Source organism: Dendrobates tinctorius, unplaced genomic scaffold (genome assembly GCF_039654945.1).
Source record: "Dendrobates tinctorius isolate UK_male_01 unplaced genomic scaffold, ASM3965494v1 ptg000065l, whole genome shotgun sequence".
NCBI lineage: Eukaryota > Metazoa > Chordata > Amphibia > Anura > Dendrobatidae > Dendrobates > Dendrobates tinctorius.
The window spans coordinates 26,561,090-26,576,750 of NW_027361733.1; the positions used below are offsets into that span (position 1 = coordinate 26,561,090).

Consider the following 15,661-nt stretch of genomic DNA (forward strand, 5'->3'; position numbering starts at 1 on the left):
ATATGATCACTGCACCCCTAGATGAATTCATTTAGAGGTGTAGATTGTATAATTGGGTCACTTATGGCTGGGTGTTCTGCCATTCTGGGACCTCAGGGGCTCTGCCAATATGACATGGCACCCGCAAACCATTCCAGCAAAATCTGCAACCGAATATTACACACCTTCTCTTCTGAGCTTTGCACGGGTGCTTCAAAAGTAGTTTTCGGCCACAAATGGGGTATAGGTGCACTTGGGAGAAATTGCGTAACAAATGTAACAAATTGTACACTTCATTTGCTCTTATTACCTCTTGTGAAAATTGAAAACTTGAGACCAAAACAACATTTTAATGGAAGAAATGGTAATTTTTCATAGACTCAGCGCAATGTTATACAATTCTGTGAATCGTCTTAAGATTAAAACTGCTCATTACACCCTAGATGACTTCCTCAAGAGGTGTAGTTTCCAAAATGGGGTCACTTGTGGGGGTATGTGCTGTTTTGGCATGTCAGGGGCTCTTTAAATGTGACATGGCATCCATAATCTATTACTGCCAAAATTGCGATCCAGAATTCAATTAGTGCTCCTTCCATTCCGAGCCCTGCCATGCGCCCAAACGGTAGTTTTCCACTACATATGGGGCATTGGTGTACTCAGGAGAAATTGCACAACAAATGGTATAATCCATTTTCTACTGTTATCCTTGTGAGAATGAAATATTTAGGAATAAAGCATTTTTGTGGGAACAAATGTATTTTTGACATTTTCACAGCTGAACGTTATAAAGTTCTTTGAAGCACCTCTGGCTTCATGGGGCTTCAGGGGCTCTCCAAATGCAACATGGTGTCCACTATCTTTTCCAGGGAAAAAGTGAAATGGCATCTCTTCCCTTTAGAGCCATATCTGCTGTTTTGATATGTCAGGTGCTCTTCAAATGTGGCATGAAATCCGAAATCTATTCTGGCCAAAATTGCACTTTAGAATTCAATTGACGCTCTTACCTATCTGAGCCCTGCACCCAAACTGTGGTTTTCCTCCTCATATATCAGTGTGCTTAAGATAAATTGCGCAACAAATTGTATGATCCTTTTTCCCCCTTATCCTTGTAAAAATGCTAATTTTGGGACTAAATGAACATCTTTGTATGAAAAATTAAAATGTTCATTTTTTTTTTCCTTTCACATTGCTTTAACTCCTGTGAGTTGGAGAAATGAGAAACTGCTGATCAACTTTTATCCCTTCTAACCAAAAAAATATCTTTCAGAAGTGATGCTGATGTAAACTGAACATGTGGGAAATGTTATTTATTAAGTATTTTGTGCAACATGACTAGCTGATTTTAAGGATATTAAAATTTAAAGTTTGAAAATTGCAAAATTTTCCGAATTTTTGTCAAAATTGTGATATGTTCATGGATAAACACAAAACGTAGCAAAACGTATCAATCTAAATTTACCACCAACACAAATTACAATGTGTCACGAAAAAACACTCAGAATCGGTGGGATCCGTTAAAGTATTACCTTTTAAAGTGACAGTGGCCAGGATTGTAAAATTTGGCTTGGTCAGGAAGGTAACAACAAGCTTTGCGGTGACGGAGTTAAGTTAATCTATGTAGCATGTATTTTTAATCATTTAGACTTTATGTTGTCATTCTATAATCTTATTTTTGAAAATTTTATAACAATTCACTTGAAAAAAAGCCCCCCCATTTAGTTTTGGCCCTTCATAGGAAATCTGTGCTTACTCTGTCGCCTCATTGGGGGACACAGAACCATGGGTGTTATGCTGCTGTCCACTAGGAGGCGACACTATGCATAACCTGAAAAAGATTAACTATGGCTCCTCCTCTGCAGTATACACCCTTGGACGGCGTCAGCCTTCTCCAGTGTCGCAAGGAGGCACACCTTTTTTTCTTCCGGAAATACAGATGAAGAAAAGAGGGTCTCCAGCGAGACTCCCGGCATGGCTCCTTCCTTGGCCCCCTTTTTTAGGGGTGCCCAGTTGAAGTTGAGATGGCGGTTCCCCATGTCGCTCCTTCCCCAGTCCCTCGGGTACTGGTCCGAAGTTGAGACCCCCCTCTTTCCCCAACCCCTTTGGGGTCTGGGTTGAGGTTGAGGCGAGGATGAAGACCCCCTGACGGTGACAGACGCACCCTCCCTAATCCCCCGCAGGGGGCATTAGGTGGAGACGCCTCAGGTAGGGTCGGAGAATAGGCAGCACTCTGCAGCATCCAGGGACCCCAGACCAGCTGTGGGATCCTGTTGAGGCCGGGGGAGGGTGCAGGCAGACATGGCACAGCAGAGACAGGGCTTTCTGCGCCCCTGTCTCTGCAGCAGCAGTGGCTCCATGGCGCTCCAGGGACCCCCCAAACAGGAACCGCTACCCCTGCTGCCCCCACTGCTAGCCAGTCGCCCATTCCGGGGGGGTCTGGTACAAATCTGACCCCCTCCCGGACTACCACGCCGCTCTGGAGCCCTCCTGGGCATCAGGTCTCTACTTGAGACCGCGGCTTCGGCCTAGCTGAAGCCACCGCCTTTTCCCCGCCCCCCGGATGACTAAAATGACACTCTAGAGTGTCATAGAAGGGCCGGATCGAGGCAGAAAGGGCGCGTTTCTACATAGCCCAGCGAGCCCTTTTCAGCTCTCCGCCCCCTCCTTCCTCTCCTCAGCGTCCCGGTGGCCATTTTTCTGGCTGCAGACATCCTGATAATGGACGCCTCCAGTAGAGGAGAATCACAGCAGTCTCCGGGGGGCACAGAACTGGGATCTGTCGGCGCTGGACCTAGGGGCACACTGGTGGGGTAAGCTCACAGCTGGATTCTCTTTACTCAGCTGTGAATCCATACTTCCTATAAGGCTCTCTGTGGGTTCCCTCTGCGTAGCCACCCCTGTAGGATCCCTGATAGCCAGCCTCTGTGCACTATGCCGGGCTCAAGAAAGAGAACCAGGCATTAATGTTTCTATGCATTCTGCACAGCCTGCAAAGCCACGCTCCCCAGTGGCAGCACGTATCCGCACTGCCGGGATTGCATCCACAACTCTGGGTCAGAACCCCAGGGAGTCCCTACCAATGCTTCAGTGTCAGATACCACGCTGGAATGGGCTACTCAGATGTCGCAGTCTATGACACAGTCCATAGATAACTTAACTTAACCGCCACATTACTGCAAGCTCTGCAGGGTCGGGTCCCGGCTATGAACGTTACCCAGAAAATGGACAGCTTGTCTCAGGAACATGCTGCTTCCGACTCTCACAGACGTAAGCGGACCCACAGGTCACGATCACCTGAGTCGTCCTATAGCACAAGGTCATCCCCCCCCCCCAGGGAGAGACACCGTCATTCCAGGTCTCCTAAGCAGTCCCCTGTCAGAGACAGACAATGCAGTTCACCACAGAGATCCCCCACCACAGAAGACCCCCGCCCTAGGTCACCCACCAGGGATCACCTTAGCGATACACAGGATTCGGAAGGCATCTGTGACTCCGACTCAGACAACGAAACGGAGAGGTCCGTGATACCTTCTCCCCCTAGCAATACAGCACTAGTTGAGGACATAATCTCTGCCTTCCATCGGGTGCTGGAAATTTCAGAGCCAGTCCCGGAAGCCCCAGAACATAAGATTTGTTTCGAAAGTGTTCAGAAACCACCCTAAGGTCTTCCTTAATCACCATGAGTTTCAGGAGATACTTACTAAACAGTTTTCACAGCCTGAGAAAAAATTTGCCAATCGCAAATATTTGGAAGCGAAGTACCCCTTCTCACAGAAAGACACCAAACAGTGGACAGATACACCCGAAGTGGACCCCCCGGTATCTAGATTAGCAGCGCAGACCTTACTCTCTCTGCCAGACAGCTCAACCCTCAGGGACGCAGCAGACCGGCAAGTAGAACGCATGGCTCGTTCCATTTTCGAAGCAGCAGGGGCCTCCCTGGCCCCTGCGTTTGCTTCAGTTTGGGCGGCCAAGGCCATCCTGGCTTGGGCCAAAAAACTACAGGAGGGTCTTCAAGTTCCAAATGCTGGGCTCTCGGACCAAGCAGTCCAGATAGCAGTGGTAGCAGACTACATGCTTCATGCAGCCCTAGACTCAGCAAGAGGTCTAGCGGGGATAGCGGCAAACGCCATTACGATTCGGCGTATCCTCTGGCTGCGAGAATGGAAAGCGGATGCGGCCTCAAAGAAGTCCCTTACGCATCTTCCGTACCTTACTGGAAGGCTTTTCGGCGAAAAGTTGGACACAATGAAAGCCAATGCCACTGGGGGTAAGAGTACCTCTCTCCCTCAACTAAAACCGAAACGCACGTTTAAACGAAGAAACCAGACACGATTCCGATCCTTTCGGAATTCCTCGGGCTGGTCCGTCTCGCGCCCAGCACAAAACCGTGACCCCTCTCCACGCAGGGACAACCCACGGACGGCGCAGAGATCGGACAGGACTTGGCAGTCGAAAGCAGGCCACGCGAAACCCAAGGGAGGAAAACCTCAGAACTTCGCTTCATCATGACTCACGAACTCCGGAAGACACCCCACCAGTAGGCGGGCGACTTACTTTTTCAGCAAGTCTGGCTGCCTATTACAGAAGACAGGTGGGTCAGGGAAATAGTGTCTTCCGGATACAAGATAGAGTTCACTTCCACTCCACCGAATCGGTTCTTCCTCTCTATCCCTCCAACACCATCAGACAAGGCTCGTGCCTTCCACCAAGCGGTCTCCTCTCTCCTTCAAGCATGAGTCGTGGTGCCGGTTCCCGCGAACGAAAGATTCTGAGGGTTCTACTCCAATCTGTTCTTAGTTCCCAAGAAAGGAGGCAACGTTCGGCCCATACTAGACCTAAAACAGCTCAACAAATACGTACGGGTCCGTCATTTCCGCATGGAGTCCCTCCGGTCCATCATTGCATCCATGGAGCAGGGAGAATACCTTCCATAGACATACAAGATGCATATCTGCACATACCAATTGCTCCCGCCCATCAAAGATTTCTCAGGTTCGTGGTCAACCATAACCACTACCCGTTTGTCGCCCTTCCGTTCGGACTCGCCACGGCTCCAAGAACGTTTACCAAAGTCATGGCAGCCACCATGGACGTTCTTCACTCAAGAGGCATTCTAGTCGTCCCGTACCTGGACGACCTCCTCCTCATCAAGTCTTCCACCTTCAAGGACTGCGAGGTCAGTGTCTCAATCACAATAGACACACTGAGTCGTCTGGGATGGTTAGTCAACCTACAGAAATCGTCGACTACCCCGAGTCAGACTCTAACCTTCCTGGGAATGTTATTCGACACCTCCAGGGGCCTGGTGCTCCTTCCCAAGGACAAGACACTGGCTATCCGTCTGGGAGTTCGTACACTCCTCCGCAGTCCTCCCCGATCTCTCCGGTTTGCCATGAGAGTCCTCGGCAGGATGGCAGCAGCAATAGAGGCAGTGCCATTCGCCCAGTTTCACATCATGCCTCTTCAACTAGCCATACTCAGATCTTGGGACAGGAATCCCTTCTCCCTCGACAGGGAGTTCCGGTTGACGTCGTCCCTGCATTGGTGGCTCAAGCCAACCTCGCTTGCACGGGGAAAACACTTTCTCTCAGGTCAATGGAAGATCCTGACTACCGATGCAAGCCTGACAGGCTGGGGGGCGGTGCACCTACATCACAGGGCACAAGGCAAGTGGTCACCAAAGGAAGCGACCTTGCCCATCAATGTCCTGGAAATCTGGGCCATCTTCCTGGCACTGAGAGCCTTTCATCACCTGCTTGCAGCCTCGCAATACGGATACAGTCGGACAATGCCACGGCTGTGGCATATGTGAATCACCAAGGCGGGACCCGCAGCGCCCAGGCGATGAGAGAAGTGGCACATATCCTCCACTGGGCGGAAGACACAAGGTCGGTACTCTCTGCGGTCCACATTCTGGGTGTAGAAAACTGGGAAGCCGACTTCCTCAGCAGGCAAGGAATGGACTCGGGGGAGTGGTCTCTCCATCCCGAGATTTTTTACCAGATCTGTCAATACTGTGGAACCCCGGATGTGGACCTAATGGCATCCCATCTCAATACCAAGGTCTCCAATTTCATGGCCATGACACACGACCCGCGGTCGCTCGGAGCGGATGCCCTGGTCCAGGACTGGTCCCAGTTCCAACTCCTGTACATTTTTTCACCCCTCCCCCTGATCTCCAGGGTCGTGAGGAAGATCAAACAAGAGGGAGTTCCAACTATCCTCATCGCGCCAGATTGGCCCAGACGTACATGGTACGCCGACATCGTTCAACTTACAGCAGACGCACCCTGGCGTCTACCTGACCATCACGACCTTCTGACTCAATGTCCGTTCTACCATCAGAATTCAGGGGCTCTCAGTTTGACGGCATAGCCCTTGAAACCTGGATTCTAACCCAGTCAGGGTTTTCACCGGAAGTCATTGCGACCATGATCAGGGCAAGGAAGCCAGCCTCCGCCAAGATTTATTATCGTACCTGGAGAGCTTTCTTTTCCTGGTGCGAATCTCATGGACAAGTCCCACTCCCTTATTCCCTCCCGAAGGTCCTAGGTTTTCTTAAATCCGGCCTAGACGCCAAGCTATCCCTAGGCTCACTTAAGAGTCAGGTGTCAGCGCTTTCAGTCCTTTTTCAAAGATGCATTGCCACCAAACCGCAAGTAAGGACTTTCCTCCAGGGAGTTTCCCGATTGGTTCCTCCCTACAACCGTCCGCTGGAAACATGGGACCTCAATCTGGTCCTGAAAGCATTGCAGGCACCACTGGTATGAATGAGTCACCGTAGGAGGCAAAAACAGAAATACAAGCTAAGTCCAGAAAACCAGAGAAGTTGGCAACTATCAGATTGCAGACCCCTGAACCTATCAACACAACTAGCAGTAGCCGTGGGGGGTTCCTACGATGCCCTAGACCCCTCGATCACAGCCGGAGAATTAAATAGGCCTAAAGAAAGAAAGGGGAAATCTAAACTGCCCCAGAGCAGACCCCAAAGCAATAGGCAGCCCCCAACAAATAATGACGGTGAAGCAAGATGAAAACGCTAACACAGACAGAAAGAAAGACTGAGCAAAGCCGGGGCCCAAAACTACCTAGATAGGAAAGGACAGGAAGGCTGCTGTCTGCAATCTGCCAAAACCCTATCAAAGACATAAGCCAACAAGCTGATATGAAAAAGACCCTGAAGCAGCTAGGCTTCAAAAACTAAATCAGCACTCAGGTATTTTCAGAAGACAGAGCTAAAGGAATTCAGCACACCCCAGCAGGGAATGGCAGAAATCCAGAAAAACAAAGCAAAACAAAGTCAAAGCACAAATGCAAAAAGCCGAGCAGCAAACTTAGCTTTAGAGGAGCAGGAATTCAGACTGGTCTCCAAGGATCCCACAGAGAAATCACCCGCAGGGCAGAAGGGCGTCGGCAGCCTTATATCCAGTCAGTAACTCCACTCAGCCAGTCATCATCATCAGCCTCAGGTGTTTGATAATCAGGGAGAGAGCAATTAGTTGTCTCACGTCAGTCCAGACGGAGTTCCGAGGTCTGCGGTGGAAGTGTGGTGAGCTGGCTTATGTTGCTTTTGTTTGATAATCAGGCTCACTACCTTTCTTTACCAGAAGAGGGAGTTCCTCGGGCCTCAGTAGTGAAGGGGAAAATGAACTCACAACAGTACCTCCCCCTTGAGGAGGGGTCACCGAACCCTCAACCACGCCACCAGGGCGATCAGGGTGAGCCCGATGAAAGGCACGCACCAATCTTTTGGCATGAATATCAGAGGCAGAGACCCAGGAATTATCCTCCTGACCATAACCCTTCCACTTAACCAAATACTGGAGTCTCCGTCTAGCCAGACGGGAATCCAGTACTTTCTCTACCTCATATTCCATGTTACCTTCAACCAATACAGGGTCTGGAGGTGCCACCCCCGGAACAACAGGTTCAACAAACCTCTTCAACAAAGATTTATGGAACACATTATGGATTTTAAATGTGACAGGAAGAGCCAAACGAAAAGAGACCGGATTAATAATCTCCACAATCTTGTAAGGTCCAATAAATCTAGGCTTAAACTTAGGAGAAGCCACCTTCATAGCAATATTTTTTGATCATAACCACACCATATCACCAACCTTAAACTGGGGACCAATGGTCCTATGTCGGTTGGAAAACCGCTGGGCCTTTTCCTGGGAGAGAGATAACTTATCCACCACTTGGTCCCAGATCTGGTGCATTCTCTCCACCACAGTGTCAACACCTGGGCAGGCAGAGGGCTCCACCTGCCCTGAAGAAAATCGAGGATGAAACCCAAAGTTACAAAAAAAAAGGTGACATCAAAGTGGCAGAACTAGCTCTATTATTTAAAGCAAATTCGGCCAAGGGCAAAAATGAAACCCAATCATCCTGATCAGCAGAAATAAAACATCTCAAATATGACTCCAAGGTCTGGTTTGTTCTCTCTGTCTGCCCATTGGTCTGAGGGTGAAAAGCAGAGGAGAAGGACAACTGAATTCCCACCCTGGAACAGAAAGTTCTCCAAAATCTAGACACAAACTGGACTCCTCTGTCAGATACAATGTCCTCAGGAATCCCGTGCAAACGAACCACCTGTTGTAAAAACAGGGGCACCAACTCAGAGGAAGACGGCAACTTAGGGAGTGGTACAAGATGAACCATCTTAGAGAACCTATCACAAATCACCCAAATAACAGTCATCCTCTGAGAGACAGGCATATCAGAGATGAAATCCATTGAAATATGGGTCCATGGCCTCTTGGGGACAGGCAAAGGCATCAACAACCCACTAGAGCGAGAACACGATTTAGACTGGGAGCACGTCCCACAGGACTGCACAAAATTCCTGACATCACGAGACAAGGAGGGCCACCAAAAAAACCGACTCACCAGATCTCTAGTACCAAAAATACCTGGATGACCAGCCAAAGCAGAGCAATGAACTTCAGACATCACTCTCTTCTTCCACTGGTCAGGAACATACAACTTTCCACTGGGACAACGCTCAGGTTTGTCCTCCTGGAACTCTTCCAGAGCACGTCTCAAATCGGGCGAGATGGCAGAAAGAACTACCCCTTCGCCTAAGATGGTAGCAGGCTTGGTCACCACAGGAGAATCAGCAAAGAAGCTCCTAGAGAGGGCGTCTGCCTTGACATTCTTCGTTCCAGGAAGAAAAGAAACCACAAAATCAAAATGTGTAAAAAAACAAGGCCCACCTAGCCTGTCTAGGGTTCAAGCGCTTAGCCGACTCTAGGTAAATCAAATTCTTGTGGTCAGTGAGGACCACGACTTGATGCTTAGCTCCCTCCAACCAATGTCTCCACTCCTCAAATGCCCATTTCATGGCCAACAGTTCCCTATTCCCCACATCATAGTTACGTTCAGATGGAGAGAACTTTCGGGAAAAGAAAGCACAGGGATTCATTTTAGATGTTACAGGATCCTTTTGGGACAAAACAGCTCCTGCACCAATCTCAGAAGCATCCACCTCTACCTGGAATGGAAGTGAGACATCAGGTTGCCGCAAAACCGGGGTGGAGGTGAATCTTCGCTTCAGCTCCTGAAAGGAAGAAACAGCCTCCGGAGACCAATTTAACACATCAGCACCCTTCTTAGTCAAATCAGTCAATGGCTTGGCAATACTAGAAAATTTTGCTATAAATTTCCGATAAAAATTAGCAAAACCCAAAAACTTCTGGAGGGCCTTCAAAGAAGTGGGCTGAACCCAATCGTAAATGGCCTGTACCTTGGCCGGGTCCATTTCAATAGTTGACGGCGACAAAATAAATTCCAAAAAAGAAATCCTCTGTACTCCAAAAAGGCATTTAGATCCTTTGACATACAGGGAATTCTCCCTCAAGATCTGGAACACAGTCCGAATATGTTCCACATGAGAATCCCAATCCTTGGAGAAGATCAAAATATCATCCAGATAGATAATCAAAAATTTATCGACAAAATCTCGGAAAATATCGTTCATGAAGCACTGGAAGACAGAAGGGGCATTAGTGAGCCCAAAAGGCATCACCAGGTACTCAAAATGTTCCTCCGGAGTATTAAACGCCATCTTCCATTCATCCCCATGCTTAATGCGAATAAGATTATACGCCCCCCTGAGGTCAAGCTTGTTAAACCAGCAAGCACTTTTAACTCTGGAGAATAGATCAGAAATCAGGGGTAACGGATACTGATATTTAACAGTAATTTTGTTGAGGGCACGATAATCAATACAAGGTCTTAATGATTCATCCTTTTTGGCTACAAAAAAAAAAAACGGCACCTAAGGGTGACGAGGATGGTCTAATATGACCCTTCTCCAACGCCTCCTTAATATAGGATCGCATAGCCTCGTGCTCGGGTACAGATAAATTGAAGAGCCGACCCTTGGGAAATTTACACCCCGGGCTCAGTTCAATTGCACAGTCATAACTCCTATGAGGAGGCAGAGACGCAGACTCATTCTCACTAAATACATCATAAAAGTCCGCCAAATAATCAGGAACATCATGCGACTGAGGAGAGGTGGAAAACACCGGAGCCTCACTAAAGGCACACCGACAACCCCAACTCACCACAGACACAGATTTCCAATCCAAAACTGGATTATGAATTTGTAACCAGGGAAACCCCAGAACAATAGTATCATGCAGATTATGCAACACCAAAAATCTGCAATTTTCTTGATGGTCTGGGGCGACCCGCATTACCACCTGGGTCCAAAACTGAGGTTTATTTTTAGCCAAAGGAGTAGCATCAATCCCCCTCAAAGGGATAGGCGTCTGCAGAGGTGTCATCGGAAATCCACAACGTTTAGCAAAATCCAAGTCCATTAGGTTTAGGGCTGCTCCCGAATCCACAAAAGCCTTGACGGAAAATGTGGACAGGGAGCAGATCAGAGTAATAGCCAGAAGAAACTTAGGTTGAACACCCCCAACAGAAAACGTGTGTGCAAAGCGTTTCTCTCGTTTAGGACAGACAGAAATAATATGCGAGGCATCTCCACAGAAAAAACACAACTTATTACGCCTTCTGAACTCCTGACGCTGCTCTCTGGAAAAAACTCTATCACATTGCATAGGTTCAGACATTTGTTCAACCGGTGGCAACACCTCTCGTGCAGCTTTGCGTTCGCGCAAACGCCGATCAACCTGAATGGCTAATGACATAGAATCGTCAAGACCAGAGGGAACAGGAAATCCCACCATAGTATCTTTTACGGCCTCTGACAACCCCTTCCGAAAGAGAGCAGCCAAGGCATTATCATTCCAGGTAGTAAGTACTGCCCACTTTCGGAATTTTTGACAGTACAATTCTGCAGAATCACGACCCTGGTTCAATGCCAGCAGGGTCTTTTCAGCCTGATCAATGGCATTAGGTTCGTCATACAACAACCCCAAGGCCTGAAAAAATGCGTTCACATTAGTCAGAATAGGATCATCTGGTTTCAAAGAAAACGCCCAATCCTGGGGATCGCCACGCAGCAAAAAGATGACAATTTTAACCTGCTGCGCGGAGCTCCCTGACGAGTTAGGCTTCAAGGCAAAAAATAATTTACAATTATTTTTGAAATTCAAAAATTTAGACCGATCCCCAAAAAATACATCAGGTGTAGGAATCTTTGGTTCAGCAGCATGTGAATGAGCAAGGTAGGCGGAAATTCCCCGCACTTCCGCAGCGAGCTGCTCCACACGATCAGACAATTGCTTTATCTCCATTGAGAGAAAAAAAAATCCCCCCTACGGCCTCAGAGATATAGAGGAAAAAATATACACACTTTTTTTTTTTTTTTTTTTTACAATTCTTTCCTGCTATTGAGTACCCTAGGATCTGCGGTATGGCGGGTGATTCTGTTATGAATGAGTCACCGTAGGAGGCAAAAACAGAAATACAAGCTAAGTCCAGAAAACCAGAGAAGTTGGCAACTATCAGATTGCAGACCCCTGAACCTATCAACACAACTAGCAGTAGCCGTGGGGGGTTCCTACGATGCCCTAGACCCCTCGATCACAGCCGGAGAATTAAATAGGCCTAAAGAAAGAAAGGGGAAATCTAAACTGCCCCAGAGCAGACCCCAAAGCAATAGGCAGCCCACAACATATAATGACGGTGAAGCAAGATGAAAACACTAACACAGACAGAAAGACTGAGCAAAGCCGGGGCCCAAAACTACCTAGATAGGAAAGGACAGGAAGGCTGCTGTCTGCAATCTGCCAAAACCCTATCAAAGACATAAGCCAACAAGCTGATATGAAAAAGACCCTGAAGCAGCTAGGCTTCAAAAACTAAATCAGCACTCAGGTATTTTCAGAAGACAGAGCTAAAGGAATTCAGCACACCCCAGCAGGGAATGGCAGAAATCCAGAAAAACAAAGCAAAACAAAGTCAAAGCACAAATGCAAAAAGCCGAGCAGCAAACTTAGCTTTAGAGGAGCAGGAATTCAGACTGGTCTCCAAGGATCCCACAGAGAAATCACCCGCAGGGCAGAAGGGCGTCGGCAGCCTTATATCCAGTCAGTAACTCCACTCAGCCAGTCATCATCATCAGCCTCAGGTGTTTGATAATCAGGCTCACTACCTTTCTTTACCAGAAGAGGGAGTTCCTCGGGCCTCAGTAGTGAAGGGGAAAATGAACTCACAACACACCACCCTTCGTACTCCTTAAAGAAGTTCCACTCTGCATTCTGTCACAGAAAGTGTTTTTTCTAGTGACAATCACCTCATTGCGCAGAGTGTCGGAATTGTCAGCACTTTCCTGCAGACCTCCTTTCCTAGCCTTTCACCAAGACAAGGTTGTTCTCCGTACAGTACCATCCTTCCTTCCGAAGGTTGAGTCCAACTTCCACCTCAATGAGGTAATTTCACTGCCATCCCTTTGCCCGGTTCATAGAGTGGAGAAGGCTCTGCATACGCTTGACCTCGTCAGAACATTGCGGATTTACGTGTCCAGGACTGCTCCCTTCCAGAGGTCTGATTCCCTCTTCATTCTTCCGGAAGGCGGTCGCAAGGGACTGCCGGCTTCCAAGGCTACCCTTGCCAGGTGGATCAAGTCCACCATACATGAGGCCTACCGACTTAACAGTTCCCCTCTTCCGGCCGGTATCACGGCACACTCTACACGGGCAGTAGGGGCCTCCTGGGTCATTCGGCACCAGGCTTCGACACAACAAGTGTGTAAGGCGGCCACTTGGACTAGCCTGCACACGTTTACGAAACACTACAGTGTTCATACCCAGTCCTCAGCGGATGCGAGCCTGGGTAGACGGGTCTTGCAGGCGGCAGTGCCCGAAGTTTAGGGACCTGCTAGCACAATATTCGTCCATTGCTTCCCACCCAGGGACTGCTTTGGGACGTCCCATGGTTCTGTGTCCCCCAATGAGGCGACAGAGTAAAGGAGATTTTTGTGTACTCATCGTAAAATCTCTTTTTCTTAGCCTCTAATTGGGGGACACAGCTCCCACCCTGTTGCCCTCACGGGCCGTTGTTACGGTTGAGTTCTCATATTGTTCTTTGAGCTCGTACATAGTAGCCTTCTTACAGGCATGGTTATGTTGTTATTGTTCCGTTCCTTCTAATGCTTTTGCACAAAACTGGAGAAGGCTGACGCTGTCCAGGGGTGTATACTGCAGAGGAGGAGCCATAGTTAATCTTTTTCAGATTATGCATAGTGTCGCCTCCTAGTGGACAGCAGCATAATACCCATGGTTCTGTGTCCCCCAATTAGAGACTAAGAGAAAGAGATTTTACGGTGAGTACACAAAAATCTCCTTATTACTGTCTATTGCAGTGGAGGCAAATTAACGACCATTTAATTTTCTCCCCCTTATGTTTCAGCATGAGTTCACTTTTCACGTTGCTAAAACTAAAATCTTTTCTTTGCAGGTTTAAACTTAGAACTTGAAGACCTTGCCAAGATAAAGGGTGAGGAGTATTCCATTGCGATTATGTTCTTTTTCTTTTCCTCTTGCTGTAACTTCATATTAAGCATAAGGAGATGTCTGCATGCTTTTTATGCTTGGTATCTGCAATACGATGTTATTTATTTAACAAGGGAAAAAATATGAAATGTGAGTTTTAATTTCATTTAATGATGTCATGCTACGTTATGTCAAAAAAGAAAGAAAAAAGACCATGCAAATAGCTGGTATGCACACCAAATGAATACATTGAAAGTAAGGACATATAAATGATGCTTTTATTGAGAACAAAAACACACAACACACAATTTAAAAACAATTAAAGATAAAGGTGGGAAATGAGACAGTCAAAAATGCCCTATTTGCAGATGATATAATTCTGTTCATGAACAACCCAGAGGAAGATCTCCCTAAGTTGCTGCTTGAAATTGAAAAGTTTGGAAAATTCTCGGGCTTTCGTTTAAGTCTAAATGTGAGGTAAAACGTGGCCAGGAGAGTAATGTAATGGGTTTCCCGAAAGCGACAACATCCATAAAGTACTTGGGAATTTATTTGGAGAGAACGCCGAAACAGATTTATCATCTCAATTATAAGCCTATCCTAGACAAAATAGAGAAGGAGTTGGAGAGGTGGGGAAATCTACTCCTCTCGTTGTTAGGTCGCTGCCACCTAATCAAGATGACAAGCTTTGCGAGATTACTGTACCCAATGCAAACTATCCCAATGTTAATTCGTCACGCAGATGTTCTCAGATTAAACAGGGCCTTTTCTAAATTCATCTGGAGGGGTAAAAGAGCGAGATTGGCAATAAGAACTCTAATGCACACCAAGGAGGGAGGGGGACTGGGATTGCCAAATATTAGGGGATATAATTTATTGTGTTCAATGAGGAATGTAGTAGACTGGATTAAAAAAACAGGGCTATATACTGACTACAAATTGGAAACGGAATTTTGTGGTTTGTGGGACCTGACGGCGCTGCTACATACGCCGCTGTCACTCATACCGCCAAACATTAAATATTCAGTAATATGTAAAGATACCATTGTCACATGGAAGGCAGTAAGAAAAAAACTAAAAATGTCGTGGAGAGTGTCGAAACACCTGAATCCTTGGGCATTTCCTGCCTTTAGATTAGGAAGAGAAAATAAATTCTACACAGAGTGGTTGGGGAAAGGTATACAGACGTTAGGGGACTTACTACATCTACAACAAGGCCGCTGGTTGACGGGATTGGAAGTGATAGACAAATTTGAGCTGCCGAGATTTCATTTGATGTTATATAGTCAATTAAAGCATTATGTATTAGACCTCCTTCAGGATGTGAGGAAGGAAATCGATTCAGAAATATGGGAGGACTTGGTTACCAAAGACATAGGAGAAATATCTATCACCTCAATATATTGGATGCTGAGGGACATATTACGTAGCCTTTCAGGGAAGGGCAAAATATTTCACAAATGGGAAAAACATATACATGATGAAGAACTTGAGCATAAGATTCTGCAGGGCTGGGAATTGGTAAGCAAGCATATCCTCAATGAACAATGGAGAGAGAGTCCGTTCAGAATAATGCATAAAACAGTATGTGGCTTCAATATACCTCCGACTCCGCAGAATCCCGATAGGCAGACAAGTTGCCCAAAACAGACACAGAACATGGATTGTGGTCATGTCCCAGGACACAAGAACTCTGGTTAAAAGTCCAGGATATGTATCTGAAGATATGTGGGATATGGGTAGAAGTGGATCCATTGTGTTGGTTG

General features: G+C 47.2%; 1 protein-coding gene across 2 annotated transcripts in view; it reads left to right on the forward strand.

Annotated features, from left to right (window-relative positions):
• The window catches only part of RTEL1 (regulator of telomere elongation helicase 1), a 195,007-nt gene that overhangs the window by 31,623 nt on the left and 147,723 nt on the right, over nucleotides 1-15,661 (forward strand). For both annotated transcript variants that reach the window (XM_073580810.1, XM_073580809.1), the window contains exon 10: nucleotides 13,861-13,899. In XM_073580810.1, the coding sequence (XP_073436911.1) occupies nucleotides 13,861-13,899 (39 nt within the window). The remainder of the gene's footprint in view (nucleotides 1-13,860; nucleotides 13,900-15,661) is intronic.